Below are 17,582 nucleotides of genomic sequence, written 5' to 3'. Positions count from 1 at the left end.
CAACTGCTGTGCTCATATACACATTCTGAATACAACACTGCAGAATTCAATGGCTGCAAGCCCTATGCCCTCCCCCCACCCCCAAATCATTCTAAATGCTTGGCTGTCCAGCTGTGTATAATTTGGCCTTTAGGCTGCAAAACAATTGACAACATCCAAGTCGTATGAGTGAGCAATATTGAATGGAGTGTTCTAATGGCTGCTTTGCACTAAAGAGAGACCCTCTCGTGCAGCAAAGCACCAAGGCTAAACCTTATTACTCAGATCCATGAAATGCATGCCTTGATCACTCATTTCTGAGAACAGAAAGGGATGAACAGTTTTGAATGTGTGACCATAAATGCAATGCATACCTGGTTGTTTTTGAGCTGACGACTGTTGATGGTTGTTTTTGTGTGTGTGCATTCAACACTGAATTTAGGCAAAATGCCAAACCATTACATTTCACCATTGTATATTGTATATATTGTGTATAAAGGATATGGAATCCATGTGGAATGTACCTTGGATAAAAGGTGCTCGGCTCCAGGGCCCCAAATGTTTTCAGTAAAGCCAATTTCGTGGGTCTGTAGAACAGGGGTAGCCAACTCCCATCAGCCCCAACTAGTACAGCCAATGGTTGGGGTGATGGGAGTTGCAGTCCAATAACATCTGGATGGCACCATGGTGGTTCCCCCTTCTTTAGAAAGCCTGGTGGTCCTCCAAGGCAATCAGATGTTGGCTCTCTTCATAAATAGTACCAGGGGGACCTGGTGCCCGTCCAGATGTTTTGGACTAAAATTCTCACCAGCTCCAGGCTGTGGCTCATACCTTTATACTAAAATTCTGCACACAGGCTGCTTAAAGCCCACTGCAGTCAACAGAATTTGAGCAGTATATAAGAGGGTAAAATCCCCTACACGTCCTGAAAGGAAAGGCCTACGTTGTGGGGTGTGGAGAGTTGCAGTGTAAATGGGCAACTGGAGGATATTGAACAGAGGCAGCTGCCTACAGCTTAAAACACTTTTCAGGGTGTTTGGAAGACTGTAGTGGAGAGAAGGCAAGGAATTATCCTGTGCAAGTTTCTTTAAACTCTATTTTGGGGGGTTTGGGGGGTCAGCATGGCTTCCTCAGCTGCAGCCACGTGTACACAATGAAGGGGAAAACATGAGCATGGCCAAAGAAGCCTGGCATTTATGTTTGGACGACCAGCATGGTTGAACAGACAAGCCAACTTTAAACTGAAAGGCACGTTGCCTGTTTAGCCCTGTGAGTGGCTATACCATTAACTGAGAGCCAGTGTGGTGTAGTGGTTAAGAGCGGTAGACTTGTAATCTGGGGAACCGGGTTCGCGTCTCCGCTCCTCCACATGCAGCTGCTGGGTGACCTTGGGCTAGTCACACTTCTCTGAAGCCTCTCAGCCCCACTCACCTCACAGAGTGTTTGTTGTGGGGGAGGAAGGGAAAGGAGAATGTTAGCCGCTTTGAGACTCCTTTGGGTAGTGATAAAGCGGGATATCAAATCCAAACTCTTCTTCTTCAGACACCCGTTAAGCTGGGCATATGACTCTGACTCATGCACAAGCATGATTTTGTGGCTCTGCAGCCCAAAGCTCTGGCTCCCGTTTCCCAGGGGGCATTCTTGACACTCTTTAGCTAAATCTCTAACCTGAGTGACATTTCATTACTTGCCTCACAATGGCACCTGCTGCAAAGGCAGGCAAGCAGCTGCTACTCTGCGGAGCCAGTTACAGATCGGGAAGTATGTGCCTTCACCAAGCACACCCAGCCTGGCATTCTTATCTGCTAACAGTAATTTGGGATGCAAGCACACCACCACGGTTTTCTGGGATTACTGCTGGCTGCCGACATCCAATCTTGTGACTCTTTGACCTAGACTGACAGCTGCCTTTCCTTTTCGCCCTACATGCTCAATAACTACGATTATGCCTCAGATCATTTCTATATGCAATTTTCTGTCACTAGCTTTGTTTTATCGTTTCCTGCAGAGGGTTGGAGAAATCCAATTTCCTTTTCAAGCACTGGTCCTTTTCCCTGCATGCGTTTCAAGAGACTTCTTTCCCTGCTTGCTCTTTAATCTCTTTCCTCCTTTCCTCAAGGTATGCATGGTACAGTACAGTGGTACCCCGCAAGACGAAATTAATTTCGTCTTGCGAGGCACCGTTTCCCATAGGAACGCATTAAAATTTAATTAATGCGTTCCTATGGGGAAAAAAGTCCGGGGGCCCCTTCCGACCGTCACCGGAGCCTCGCCGCGCCGTGTTTTAAAGCTACAGGGAGCGAACAGCATCACTGCTGTTCGCTCCTTGCAGCTTTAAAACGTGGCGCGATGAGGCTCCGGTGGGGAGAGGCGGCGTCGGATCGCGCACGGCCATCCAAAATGGCGGCGCGATCCCACTCCGCCCCCCCCCGCGCACCGGAGCCTCGTCGCGCCGTGTTTTAAAGCTGCAGGGAGCCAACAGCAGCACTCCTGTTCGCTCCCTGCAGCTTTAAAACGCGGTGCCGCGCCATTACAGGGAGCTGTAAAGGCTTACCTTTTTCTCCGGTCGGGAGGGGTGTTGTGCATCGCATCCATCTTGGATCGACTGTGCATGTCTGGAGATCGCAGACATGCACAGTCGATCCAAGATGGATCGGGTCCATCTTGGATCGACTGTGCATGTCTGGAGATCGCAGACATGCACAGTCGATCCAAGATGGACGCGATGCACAACACCCCTCCCGACCGGAGAAAAAGGTAAGCCTTTACAGCTCCCTGTAATGGCGCGGCACCGCGTTTTAAAGCTGCAGGGAGCGAACAGGAGTGCTGCTGTTGGCTCCCTGCAGCTTTAAAACACGGCGGGGCAAGGCTCCGGGGGGCGGGGGGGATCGCGCCGCCATTTTGGATGGCCGTGCGCGATCCGACGCCGCCCCCCGCGCACCGGATCCGCGTCGCGCAGCGTTTTAAAGCTGCAAGGAGCGAACAGCAGCACTCCCTGCAGCTTTAAAACACGGCGGGGCGAGGATCCGGTGCTTACAGTGGTACCTCGCCCGACGAATTCGTCTTGCGAAAAAGAGCCATAGACGAATTCGTCTCGCGAGTCAACTAAAAACTCGCAAAACCCTTTCGTTTTGCGAGTTTTTCGTTGTGCGAGGCATTCGTCTTGCGGGGTACCACTGTACTAAAATTAAATAGACTGGGTGCCATATGAACACCTGGCCCTAAGTCACAACTGGCATCAATACTCCCCTGTGACAGTAAACAAGGCTGTTGTATAGATGAATATACAAATTAAATTTAGGATTATAATTTTATTATACAGTCCTAAACACACTCACTAGGCAAGTCAGTTGGACTCACTTATGAGTAAATATTTATGGACTGTGGGTTATGAATAATAAAGTGGACACAGGGGAGCAAAAATACTGAAGCATGAGGCTTAAAAGTGAATGCCAGGTACAGGTACTGACATGAGCAAGGCTACTCAGGAGGCTTCAGATCACAGGATATGGAAGGCAGCAAGGGAAGTCTGGCATGCATTGAAAACGGACAGCTTTCTAAGGTGAGCAGTTACTCACCCTGGAAGCAACAGCAGGATCTGAGATTAAGTGATTTGCTCCACCCGAATCACCTGACTTCCTGGTTGGAAGCATTTGGTCCAAATGTTTTTACTAGCTGGCTTTAAAAGCTCTGCAGTCCATCTCCAGCCCTAAATCAACTAAGGCAGTAATGCCTGATCCTCCAAGGTTCTTATTTGAGCTTCAGGGTACAAAATGGGAAAGAAACCACTTAATTCCTATATGGGTTATGACTTGTGGAAGAATCAGAACAGGCACTTCCCTGTTTTGGGGCTTCCATGTAACATTTGAAGCTGCTTGTAGGTAATTTGCAGAACTTTATTTATTAACGTTCATTTCTACCTGAATGTTAGAAATCAATTTCAACATTTGAAATCCACCAATTATTTATATTTAGATACTATGGATTTATTTATTTTTCCTTTAAGTTTATTTAGGCATGTCAGATTCTGGTTATAACATTCAAAATGTGGAAGTGTTGAATGTTGAATGTTTAAAGCACAGCAATGTAAAGTCTGAAAATTTGAGTTGATTGGCTTGGGTCCAGAGGTGTCTTGTGCAGAAAGGCACTTCTGCTTGCACAACGTGGCCCAGCTGATTTCTCATTATTTCCATGCCCCTCCTATCCCATCATCTGCCACTCCTGGGAGTTTCTTAAACTTCAGAGGTGGCTCAGGATGTGGGGTACAGGGGGCTGAAGTAATGGGAGGTAGGACACCCTGCATGAACAGAGTTCCACTCATCTATTTCTGGATTCAACTCACTGAGTCAAATGCAAATTTTGTATCTTGCACACAGTTAAATTTGCCAGTGTGAACTTCCTATCAGCTCTGATTAGCAGGTTGCATCCTGAAAATAATCAATCTCTGAATTGAAAATGCTTTGATTCAGAGCCGCATGGAAATTCCTTGGTTGTTTCCCTCCCCCTATCCTCAAAGTCCTTGTGTTTCTCTACAATACTGTTTACATCATCATCATCATCATCATTTATTTGTACCCCGCCCATCTGGCTGTGTTTCCCCAGCCACTCTGGGCGGTTTCCAACAGAGATTAAAAATACACTAAAACATCAGTCTTTAAAAACTTCCCTAAACAGCCTTCAGATGTCTTCTAAAAGTCAGTTGTTTATTTCCTTGACATCTGATGGAAGGGCGTTCCACAGGGCGGGCGCCATTACCGAGAAGGCCCTCTGCCTGGTTCTCTGTAACTTGGCTTCTCGCAGTGAGGGAACTGCCAGAAGGCCCTCGGTGCTGGATCTCAGTGTCCAGGTAGAACGATTGGGGTGGAGACACTCCTTCAGGTATACTGGCCCAAAAGGGGGAGGGGTTGGGCTCCAAATTCAACACCCTTAACTGCAAATGAGAAGTGCCTAAACAATTTTCCAGTGCCTAAACAATTCATAATAGGGGAAGGACACATACCATCTATAAGTCAACAAACAATTGAATCAACGTTTGCAAACACGTGAGTCACAATTGCATACTAAGTAGCACACTTTCCCCCTACAAACAAGTGTATCAACCATAGATAAGCTATCATTTTTCTGCAGTCGATCAAATGCTGTGGGTGTGGTTTTTTTCCATTCAATCTCTTGAGTCTCCTGCGCAAAAACCAGCAGAGGTTGTGCAGCAGCAGGGCCTGGGTGGACCAGGAATCCTCAAACACCCATGACATTTACAGTTCACGAAGCTGTTAAGTATATATTAAGAAAATATAGGACAGTCTCTTAACAATGCAAAAATATGATCTTACAGAATGAGGTTCTGTCTGAATTCTTTATGAACAAATGAAAGAATTTATAATGAAGAGTAATGAAATAAAGTTTAGCAATGAATTTGTTTATTTTAAATGTGTTTCCTTTGGTTTTCATTAGTTTAAGACGGTGGTTCTTAAAGTGTGGTTGGTGGGCACTGTGAACATTCATATGGGGCCCAAAACTCTGGTGCAAATAGCAGAACAAGATGCTTTTTGCCAACAGTGGGGAAAACAGCCCCACAACCAGACCATCGTCCTTACGTTGCATAGGGAGACAGACAGGTGCTGCTGCTTGAACTGCACTAGGGAGTGGTTATTATTCCAAAAATAATAATAATCCAAAGGCCTACTTCTTATAAACTAAAATGTTATTTACAGTGGCTTGGATAATAATGCATTTAAAAAGCAATCATGAATATTTAAAAGAAGTAGGCTACAGAAATTATGCACTCATAACGTATGCAATGACTGCAGGGAGTCATTTTGACACCAACACAAAGGCAAATGAAAAAACACCCACAACTGCACCTGACAGACCTGTGTCATAAGCAGCAGCAGCAGTCTCGGCTACTGTCATGCTGTTGCCCTAACAACAGGATTTAGCCTCAATACATAAACAAACTTTTTTTTCCTGTGGTCCCCCCCCCCCCAAAAAAAAAACCACACCTCACCTTTTGGAATCATATCTGTATGCACTTCCCCATACAGGACAATTGTGAACTGTGCAATGATGATTAACCTTCCCAAATCAATAAGTAAGAGAAAACTAATACAACATTCCAAGCTGAGCTGGCTAGTGCTCTTTTGTCCCTAAACCCAAGAAAGCAGAATTAAAAGGTAAGGAAATATGTGACTGGGTTGGAGGAAATCAAGAGCCCTCTAGGACTGCAGTCGTTTTGTGACCACTGCTTGGGTGAGGGGTGCCGACTTACTTTGGAAGACAAAAGGGGTCAGATGAGCTTCGCAGATATCAGGGAGCAAAATGGGAGCCTCTTCTCTCTCACGTGTGAACAGGATCCATCACCACCCCAATACAGCACAGATTTCAGGCCCAGAAGCTACGTGAACACTGAAGCTCCAAAAATGTACCTAACGGGTCATAGAGTGCTTTTTGCAGATGACACCCTTGAGTTCTCAACTCCTGCACTATGCTGCGTGATTTGTATGCCATCCAATGTCACACACAAATACCCAAGAAAGGGGTGATATGATCACAGTGACTGATGGAAGAGAACGTTAACTTCAGGAGAGCCATTCTGAAGTGGGACCAAAGACTCAAGGTGTCAGGCCATAGGCATCTGTCAGAGGTGAGTCAGGATCTAGAAATTAGGAACCATGAGAAGAAGCTAGTGATGAGAACCAACAAGCAATAACAATCCAAGATAACTAGCCAGGACCAGTTGAGCAGAACAGGAGTCAGGACTCAAGAGCAAGACCAGAAACACAAAACATGGTAGCGGCCAGGTAGACCATGTTATTCAAGCAAGCCTCAGCTGGAAAAGTAAGTCCTGCCTAGAATGAACCAATGGTGAACCCAAGTGGGTTGAGTCAGCCAAGAAGGATCTTCTCTGAAAAGGCTGACACCTGGGGTCCACTACATAGGGCAGCCATACAAGTAATTCCAGCAGCTCCTGACACAGGATTATTCCTCATCTAAGCCAAGTTTGCCGGGTGCCTACTTTCTGAGCATCAGTGTCCCACAGATGCCACTCATTTCCATATAACATAATGAGGGTCCCTTACTGCCAAAACAGATAATAACACACTTGTTTTACATACAGTAACACAGGATTTAAACCTCTCACAATTTGCATGCAGGCCCAGCTGTTGAAGCAAAGCTAAGGTTTACTGTTGTGCTCTATCCTTCCATCCAGGTCCCAAACACCTTTGCCAGCATAACAATATATGCACAATATAACCAAAACCACACTCATAAGGAAGAGATGACTGCATCATCGGTGTTGTCCAGAGGAAGCCAGGAGGAATGCTTCTCTTATTATTTTTAGGTTGCACTATAGGTCTTGAGGGGCATTTTTTTTTTTTGCTTTTTTTTAAATCACTGCTGTTATTTCAATGTACAGAAGGTTACATATCAGCAAGTATTGAAACCCAAGACACATCAACCATCATCACAAATACTAATTCTCAAAATGCTGTAAAGGCATAATTCCTATTTGCTATATACTTCCTAATCCTACGACACTGAATAAAATTGGTCCATTTCCTCATGAAAGCATCTTGTCTAGAGAGTTCTCTTTTTTACTTCTAAAATAATACTTTTCCCACTGTGGTAAACTTTTTCCAACAATATTATTTCTCCCATTGTGGCAAAGGTATACCCACCTGCCTCTATTTTTTTTCATGTATACTATTCTAACTGCTGTAAATATGTTCTAGTATATTAACTCTCTATGCTCTCTTCTTAGAATTCTCTGATATAGTTAAGTAAATAAAAAAACTGAATGTCTTTTAATTTAAATTATATACTACTTAATGATAAAATAGGCTACCTTTGCCTTCTGTTACACGTATCCAGTGTGTTCAAGGGAACCAAAATCCAGAGGTATTTGTCTCAGGATTTTTAGGAAAGAGGGGAGAAAGTAGGCATCTACCTCAGTAAACAGTTAAAATGCAGTGTTTAGTACTTAGTAGTATCCACAAAGGTAGATAGAACAAAGAAAGTTCAGCACTTATGAAAGAAAAAACGAGCACCGCCAACAGCTTTACCCAAGACCTTGTACAAAACAAAATAAAAAACCTTAAATTTTATAAGCTATATAAACTAGTCTGGGGCCTGCCAGTAATTACACATTCTTATACTATGCTTTGGGGACTTCAACAGTAAAACAAAATTATACAAATTTGCATATCAAAGTAAATGAGTTTATGCAGGAAACCAAGCCGGAATGCTAAAGCTATTTAAGAGGCTATGGCTTAATGACTTAATTGAGGATAACAATTAGTCAAAAAGTTTTTTTTACAAGGTAAACATGAATAACAGAAATCAAATACCTCAGAAAAGAGTTCAAGGTTGTGAAGAACGCAACGCATTGTACACCACACCCAAATCTGCCATTAAACATGGATCCCGATAACTTGGCCATCCCAATTTTATGTGGCTGCAGCTGCAGGGCAAGCTATGAGGTTCACTCTGCCACAATTACTGTAAAATGCTATCCTCAGCAAGTGGAGAAGAAGCCTACAGGTGTGCCCTATTAGTAGTTCTTGAAACAAACAAAACAAGCAAATGGGGGAGGGGAGAACCTTCATTTGTCCATACCCCAAGTCCTTAATTCCTTTTTAATTGCACCTGCTTCGATGGCCTTTAATGTAAAGTAAAAAGGCTCACCCCTCAAAAAATGTTCAAACAGTAGGACCAACTATTGGCAGAAGAACAATTAATAATACCAGCTAGTAGGAGGGTTGTGATCACTGTATACAAAGGAATGTGTGATGATCCCAGAGCCCAGCAGTGATCAAGTCAGAGACAACAATGAACTGGACTGGGTTCATCTGGGCCTAATATTGGTAATCAGGGGAACACTGAACCTGAAGCTGGCAGGCTGGAGCCCCCTGAACTACATAGAACCCTCATGGGCACCTACCTGTGTGTCCAATGAACCAAGTGCCTTCCAAACCTTCTCCAAAAGTAGGCAGGACATAGGAAGGATGGTTTGGTGCCAAAGGCTCAAAAGGCCTCAGCTCACTTCCAGCCCCTGTCAAATCATGTTGCTTCTTCATGGTCCTGTTCCCACTCCAGACTGGAGAAAGAGCCCACAGGGCAAAGCTCTCAGGTGTTGCAGCACCAGAGAGTGAATAAGCTGCTCCTGCAAAGGTTGCAGGTGGATGGAGGTATTTTAGTCCACCTCTCCTAGTCTCCACCTTTGTGAGAATTGCACTCCTTAAAGGGCCAGGTCACTTGCATGTTCTGTAGTCAACATGGAGAGACCAAAGTTGTTCCTGAACTGCCTTCAAATGCCTGCAAATTGATCCAAAGAGGACCATGAAAAGTTATCTCATGAGCTACCTCACAGTCTTTAAGGGCAGACACAAGATGTATGGGAAGCATGACAAGGCAGGCAATACTTCAGTTCAGAAAAGCACCATCTTATGTTTCAAACTTAGCAAATAATTATTTATTTACCCGGAGATTTTGTCCTTTAAGACAATACAGGCTTGCAATCCTATTCACGCATATCTGGCAGGAAGGAAGTAGGGGCTTCCTTTTCAGTAGACACTGTGTAGGGCACTTTATAGTTCTCTGTTTAAAATACCGTATATACTTGAGTATAAGCCTAGTTTTTCAGCACACTTTTTGTGCTTTAAAAGCTGCCCTCGGCTTATACTCAAGTCAACCATTCCTTAAGAAGTGTACAAAGAACGGTGGTTCTTTACTCTCCCCAGGCAGCTTGTTCCATTCCTGAACTGCTCACATAAATGCAAACTTTAGACCCCAGAAGGCAGAAAGCCTATCAGTTAGGGAAATATTAAAACCCCACAGGTGCTCACTTTCCCTGGCTCCTGCTTAAACAGGACAGGATCCCAGCCTTCTCTGTATAACACAAGGGAACATTGCGCTGTGAGTTAAACCACAGAGCCCTAGGGCTTGCTGATCAGAAGAATGGCGGTTCGAAACCCTGCGACGGGGTGAGCTCCACAGCAGCAAAGGAGGAAGAGGAAGGAGCAGCCCAAAGGGCTGCTTTGGGCTGCTCGTTCCTCCTCTACCACAGTGGCAAAGGTGAACCGGCTTATACTTGAGTCAATAAGCTTTCCCACATTTTTGTAGGGAAATTAGGTGCCTCGGCTTATATTTGGGTCGACTTATACTCGAGTATATACGGTAATACTAATCATTCATGCACTTGAACATTGTTAATGAATACCGGTTTTTCTTCTAGCCCCGTTGCTGGAAACACCTGGAACTTCTTTACTTCAGAGGAATACATAAATGGTTATTTTGCTCTGGTTTCTTAGAGGAAAAAAGGGGCAGAATATTCATAGGTTGGGAGATTTAAAAACATGCCTGCACGATAGGCGTCCTCTTGCTGAATTGTTCTAAAATGAGTGAGATAAAGAGGCGGCTTCCTTGCTGACAAGTGTTCAGTGATGACAAGGGAGCGTGTGGAAAAATGAACTGAACTTGGAAGAACAATAGAGTGCCTCACGCCAGTGTAAGTGCTGGAGAGCAATACGCAGTTGCAATAATATATGTGCCAAAAATATAGAAAAAGCTGCAAGAGGAAAAACAAACGTGTGTGTGTGTGTGTGTTGAGGAAGGGTCAGGATTATGTATTTCTCCTATTGACTTGTCAAAACTACAGCAGACAGGTGCCAAAGGCCCTCTGGCCTACCCCTGACGCCTGTCCAGGCCCTCTTTAGAAAACAAACACTCCAGGCCACTCTCTGTTTTCCGTATTACACCAAAATATGATTCAGCTTTGCCCAGGCTTTCCTGGACTTGGAAGACTGTGCCCTGTTTTTCATGTTTGAATATTTTTAATTTCTGTTTTTGTCCCTTTTACATGCTTTTGAGCTTGCTGTTTTAGGTTGTGTTTTTTTCTTTTCTTTTCTTTTTCTAATGATATAGGGTTTTTTTTAAAAAAAAAAAAAACAACCTTGAGATTTTTGAAATAATAAGCGGTATACAAATGCTTTTTTTGAGTAAATAAATTCTCCACACTGCCGTTTATTTGAGGAGAAAGGAATGACAAACTCATTCCCTCTGTTTTCCACACTCAGCCTCTGAGCACCATTGCTCATGTAGTCAAAAATTACACCACTCATGCAAAAGAGGAAGGAATTGGCAAGCTTGAGGAATCGGCATGTGTACAAAAGCCCGAAGGAACTGCGGTGAAACCTCAAATACATTCCAAATGGGGAAGGAAAACCATGTACAGCCCCTGGAGCTCCTTGGAGGGAAAAGTGGTATATAAATGTAATAAATAAATAATAATCTAAGAAGTATATGCTGGGATCCTAGTCTAAGCATATGTTTCAAACAAAGGATATAATAGAGATGTTATATCAAACCAACAAGATGGTCGAATTCCAGACTCATGCAGGCAGGGTCAAACATACACACAGAGATATCTGTCCAATTTCACGAGTTAATTCATAAAATGATGACAAAAACCATCCAAAAGATAAAATGGAGCAATTTAACAAATAATAAGGTTCATAAAGGGAGAAGGTAATAAAATAGCATGAAAGCTATTTTCATTAAAAGACAGGTTGGGGGGGCACTTAGTTGGGGATTGTAAAAAGAACACTTGTTCTAGCAGTCCATTTATCTCCAGATCTAACATAAGAAACGAGTCCTTAAAATTAATGAAATGAAAAGAAACTCTCTTGCCTTGCCTTTTAAAATCTACATTTTAATTGAAGTGATGGCTGCTGGTTATTTATACTGCAGTTCACAAAAAATGAATCAAATGACTGTCTGAAAATCCAGGCCCTCGAGAAGTCCCAAAATGCATCTAATCCTTTAATTCAGTATTAGTTACTGTTGTAAAAACTTACGCAATTTTGCAAATGATCCCAAGGGGTGGAGGTGGGAGGCAAAACAATGCCAATTTCAGTAAGAGCAGAGAGATTCTACCCCTCCCCACAAAACCGTCTAAAACTGACTGTGGAGAAACAATTTTGAAGTGGAATGAACTAAGAGGTGGTGGTAATAATGCTGTGAAATTCCCTTTTGGTTACGCCAAGCAAAGTAAGTGGTTCTGGATCAACAACATTTGTTCAAATACACTCATTATGGCACAGAACAGCAGCAGCTTAGAACTGAAAGCTGAGATTCCTTTCTATGTTAATCTAGATTGAAGGTTACCGGTACTTCAACAGGTAATTCAGATTGGTTGGTTTTGCTTCTGCAAGGTGCTATAGGATGGTTCATTACAACTGCAATCTGGATGGATGAAGGGAGAGGAGGTATAAAGCAAACACAGCTAAAGAATCCCATCGGACTTACTGTGAAACTGTATTGGAACATAAATGACAATTCTCGCTTTTGTCATTACAACCAGAAACAACCTCGATCCTCAGTTTCAGGTTCCCATTCCTATCCTTCACCCTTTGGCCAAGCCCAGTGGTGTCCAAGATTAAACCGACCGGCGGGCCGGATTAGGCCCCTGAAACAGACTTTGGACATTCCTGGCCAAGCCCAAGACGAGGAGATCATAAGCTTCTGTTCCTGATTTGAAGCAAGCAACAGCTTTCACAAAGAACTTAAATAAATATCAAAACTATGGCTATAGTCCAAAATTTGGATCAAACATGGTTTGGGGTCCTTCTTTATGGAGCAAATAATAATTGGTGCGAGCCATAGTTTGGGTGAAATGGCAAACTATGGTTTGCTGTAAGCCCTGAGTCAGAGGCTTCTAATCTTCTCCACACACACAGTGGAGGCGGGAAAGGGAATGAGGCTCATGTTTGCTCACACACATAAAGGTAAGTAAAGGTATGCCATTATGTCTGAATGCAGGATAGGTAAGTGTGCCTAGGGTTGAAGTCTACATCAGAAGAGGACAGCACATGCCAAAGCAGCCCCAGTAACCTGAACCTTCCCCCAACCCACCACAGCACATGTCCACATGATTGCACATAGAAGCTTGATATGCATGAGAAACACATTTAAAGTCTAAATGAATTGATGGCAAATAATCAGAACTTCACATTACATTCCTTTCAAATCTCACACTTTCTTCACCCTTCTTGCAAATTCATGATTAACATAATCTGTCAGTCTCCATCAGAATTATACCTTGCCTGATGATGACTAACACAAATTAGCTTTATCTTATGTGAATAAAATGTACAAAAATCATCTGGAGCCAAAAACAGCACCATATCAGCTCAGTTGAGTCAGAATTTCTTTCCTCTGTCAGGACAGATTTCTTTACATATTCACACCAACTAACGAAATTAAGCAGAATTATAATTTTGCTTTCCCACCCACCTATGCTCAAATTAGATCTCTTTTCGTGTAAGAAAATACAATTCAAATAATCAGACAGCTTGTAGCAACTGTGGTAAACATTATATAATAATTTCTGACACAAAGGTTTCTTTATTGATGGATGATGTGAGATGTGTTTATGACTCCTGTTGCCCTGACAAGGTGATGAGCACAATGTTGGAATCCAACCCCCCATAGCAGGTGTCAAATTAGTGACCTGCGAAATAGCATATGGTACTGCAGGCATAGGCAAACTAAAAACGATAATCTTTATTTCAAATAAGAAACATTTTCACTGAGAAGCATTTCAAATGCGAAAATGTTTACATAAATCTGTATTGCATTTCTAAAATTCAAATCACAAGAAATAAATTTGACAATTGTGTGTGTGGGGGGGAAGTAACAATTTATTAATCCCACCCTGACAAACTGATTTCTCCATAAACCTTTAGCATAAATTTCTCTAAGAGGGTATCCTTCTCCGGGCATCCGAAGAATATGTATAAGGGGCATGGGGTCTATGCTTTGGCCGTGGCCTCAATGTCCCCACAAAACTATGATTTGCAAGCCCACTTCAAATGAGGAAATGTTACATTGGCTCTACATCTTGAAGGCTGTAGCCCTGATTTAGCATTCAAATGGCAGGTAACTGGAGGCAGGTTGTATTTTTGTGATATTCGGGTTTATTTACCAATATGCATGCTGAGCATAGGTGGAGACAATGAGCACAGCACTTCTACAAATAGCTCAACAGCTACCTTACATCAGATCCTCAGCAGTGCTGTCAAGTATCCCGTTTCCCCCGGGATTCTCCCTTATTTTAAGCAGTTTCCTGCTGCTCTCCCTTATTTTTTATTTCCCTTAAATTTCCCATATTTAATGGAAGCAGCTCCTCCCCTGCTGGCCAGGGACTGGGTGGGAAGACCTCGCCTACTTGGAGAGAAAAGCCTCAGCCCTCAATGCAAGTGGGAGCCGTTTCCCGTGCTTACAGGGGGGTGTATTCCTGCATCAGCCCCTATCCGTTGCCGCCGAGCCCCTCAGCCGGCCAATAGAGTTAGCTGGTGGGCGGAGCCTGGCTGCCTTTGAGCAGCTGCTGCTTCCTGTCCTGTTTTGATGGGATCAGACAAGAAGACGATGGGGCTCCATCGTGCGGAGCACATGGCTGCCCTCCTCTTTGCTGGCTGCCCTCCTCTTTGCTCCGCTGCGAGCCCGAGGCCGCTTGGAGTTTACATTGCTGCTTCGCCCACTTTTGCTTTTGGCTCCGCCCACCACTGACATGTGACTGTCCCCAGGATAGGTGAGACTGCTGATCCCTTATTTTCAAAACCGAAACTTGACAGCTATGCTTTTAGGTAAGCTGGTCATATGTCAACAACCAAGTTTTGATGGTGCATTGGTAGCTAATTGGCTTTTAGCTTTCCAGAGCACTATGCTTTTTTTCCCTTATCTTTGTTCCCAATATACATCTACTACACTTCCCTAAACATACACTGAGTCTCCCCTGCCTTCAGCTAGAGGAAAAGGACATCTTTGCTAGAATGGACTTTGCCATTCAGAACTGACTTCACCAGGGACTTTTCTGACCATTCTGGGACATATGCCTGTTCAGATATGGCTGGCATGCTTCTCCATTGATTTTTTTTCAGGAGCTTTAAGCAGTCCTTCCTATCCTTTTGACCCTATCTCTGGTATACATACCTCAGACTCCTTCATAGCACTCAAGCCCAACCCTATAACAATAGAGTGTACCATTACTGCCTTTATATCTTTAAGCTTTTGAAGAATCCATGCAAGAGCCTGCCTTCCCCCTCTCTTTCAGGACTTCGCAGGACAATGCAGACACATCAACAGCTGGTCTATTCATCAGCCTTCTGCATTCAACTGACCCTGGTTTGCAAGAGGGAGTTCTGCCCACCAAACCTGCCATTGAGAAATCCTTCAGGCAATAAACGGGGAAGTATTTACAGGGACTTCATCTGCTGGTCCTTTATCATCTTGATCTAAAGATAGGAGCTGCCTCGCTGGCAGTTATTCATTATGTTTACCCAACAATAATTAATACGCAGTGTGTGGCTCTCACTCCAGCTCTTCATTATTCAGAAGAAGACTGAAACCATACTGTTCCAATTCACTTCGCTATCTACTGACAGGAGCGCTTTTGCTACAGTAAAAAGTCAACATTGCCTAAGCCCCGAACCATGGAATCAACAAGCTTTACAGTGCTTGCCTTCTTAAGGAGCTAATTCTGCAGGTAAATGAGCTCAAAGGCTCAGACCTTCCTAAAAGGCACAATCCTTTACATTAAATATGAGGAGTTTTGTATCCTCTCTTTAAAAAGTCAGCATCTGTGTCTAAAACAATGGAGTCTCTGAAGCGAGTCAAGGGAGGTTCTTGTGAATGGGTCTAACATAGCCATGCTGTCTTAACAACACAATCCCTGTAGAGTTTTTGAAGCTTGGCTCTCTCAGGAAGTGAATGTTTTGTGGGACTTTGCACACTTTAGATATTGTTGTTGTTGTTCAGTCGTTCAGTCGTGTCCGACTCTTCGTGACCCCATGGACCAGAGCACGCCAGGCACGCCTATCCTCCACTGCCTCCCGCAGTTTGGCCAAACTCATGCCATGCTAGATATATATCATGCCAACCATTTCCACAGGTGATATTTCAAATGCAAACATTATTTGCCTTCCCAATGTCTGAAGTTAAAATGCAAAATGTACATTCTAGCTTTCTTCATCTGAGCCACCATCAGCAACCTCTAATGAGACTTTTAGCATTAACTGTGAGAACGGTCTGTTTTTATTTCATACCTTGTCTGTAGTCATTTTCACAAGTACAGTGGAACCTCGGGTTACGTACCATCCTCCTTACGAACGCTTCGGGTAACGAGCTCCGCTAATCCAGAAGTAGATGCTCCTGGTTGTGAACTTTACCCCAGGATGCGAGCAGAAGTCACGTGACAGGGGGCAGCGGCGGCGGGAGGCCCCCATTAGCAAAAGCGAGCCTCATGTTAAGAATGGTTTCAGGTTAAGAACAGACCTCCGGAACGAATTAAGTTCATAACCAGAGGTACCACTGTAATGTGAAGGATGTGTTTAAGCTCTCAGCCTCGCTTTAAATCGAAAACATGGGTTTCTAATGTGAAAACGAGCTATTTATAATTGAAACAATGGTCCTAGAAATGTGGCTGTTTAATTAGAACGATCGCAGGATTACCGAACTGCGCTACGGGTTGCTTTTCTCCCACTTAGACCGTACAAAAATCGTATCACTTTGAACTTTCCTCCTGCAGGCTTCGTGCCTATAGCAGCAAGGAGGAATTTACACAAGTGACAATAATGCGTTTTCACCTGGAACTTGTAAACATTCTTAATACAAGACATAAAGCAGATAGGTTTATTCCAAAACAAGTGTACATTCTAGGAAATGCTATGTTTACATTCCCATTAAGCCAAACCAAGTTAAGCTTTATGTGTGAAAATGCCTTTATCCTGTACATATGAATTATAACTTATCCAGCTCAGTCACAACCACTTACGTTTTCCAGATTATTTTCTAACCACCACTGTGCTACCTAAAGCAAGTCTGAACATTTACTCAGCTTACCAATCCTTGCTTTTTGCCAAACCACAACTTGGGAGGATTAGGAGAGGTGCAAAGTAAGCTTGCTACTGCGCATTAGAAAGCATATTTTGAAAAGCTTCTCGTAATTAGCAGCAGAAATAGAGATATTTAGTTGAGTATTACTGTATGCCAGACTGACGATTTGCTTGGCTTGTTGGTGGTGTTTATTTAAATCCAACAGCTTTAGATTTCTGTTGTGTGATAAGACACTTTCAGGAGTGCCCTTTAAATGAGAGCTGAGGGATAGCAGAGGGTTAATCAGCTTTGCCAACCTGGTGCCCTCCAGATGTTTTGGACTACAATTCCCATCAGCCCCAGCTGGCATGACTGGAAGGCAAAGAATGGGATAACGAAAGAAGCATGGAAGCACTCATCAAATACAGAAGCCCAGAAGAGCAAACACACGAAAATTAATAATAATAATAATAATAATTCAGGGAACTTCACAAAAAGGTTTGTTTACATATAACAGCTGTTAACGGCAGACCCAGGAAGTGTGACATGAATGGAAGCTGCTCCCAGAAGACAGTCATGTTGCAAAGATGAAAAGAAAGCTCTTACAGAAAGGCCATCAATATTAAAAAGAAAAGTGTTGCATGTAAAAAGGCCCCAGGTTCAATCCTTTGTATCTCCAGTTAAAAGGACCTTCTGGGAAGCCTCTGTCTGGGACACTGAAGAACTGTTGCCAA

General features: G+C 43.4%; 1 protein-coding gene across 5 annotated transcripts in view; it reads right to left on the bottom strand.

The window, feature by feature from the left end:
* The window catches only part of DIP2C (disco interacting protein 2 homolog C), a 288,350-nt gene that overhangs the window by 231,768 nt on the left and 39,000 nt on the right, over window positions 1-17,582 (bottom strand). The window contains exon 1 of one of the 5 annotated variants that reach the window (XM_033165107.1): window positions 8,918-9,068. The exons of the other annotated variants lie outside the window; for them this stretch is intronic. Within the exon in view, the coding sequence (XP_033020998.1) occupies window positions 8,918-9,053 (136 nt within the window). The 5' untranslated portion in view covers window positions 9,054-9,068. Of the gene's footprint in view, window positions 1-8,917; window positions 9,069-17,582 lie in introns of those variants that run through there. 5 annotated transcript variants of the gene reach the window in all.

The sequence above is a fragment of the Lacerta agilis genome, chromosome 12, assembly GCF_009819535.1.
Source record: "Lacerta agilis isolate rLacAgi1 chromosome 12, rLacAgi1.pri, whole genome shotgun sequence".
Lineage (NCBI taxonomy): Eukaryota > Metazoa > Chordata > Lepidosauria > Squamata > Lacertidae > Lacerta > Lacerta agilis.
Note: the sequence above shows the minus strand (reverse complement) of the source record. Positions and strands in the feature narration are given on the sequence as shown.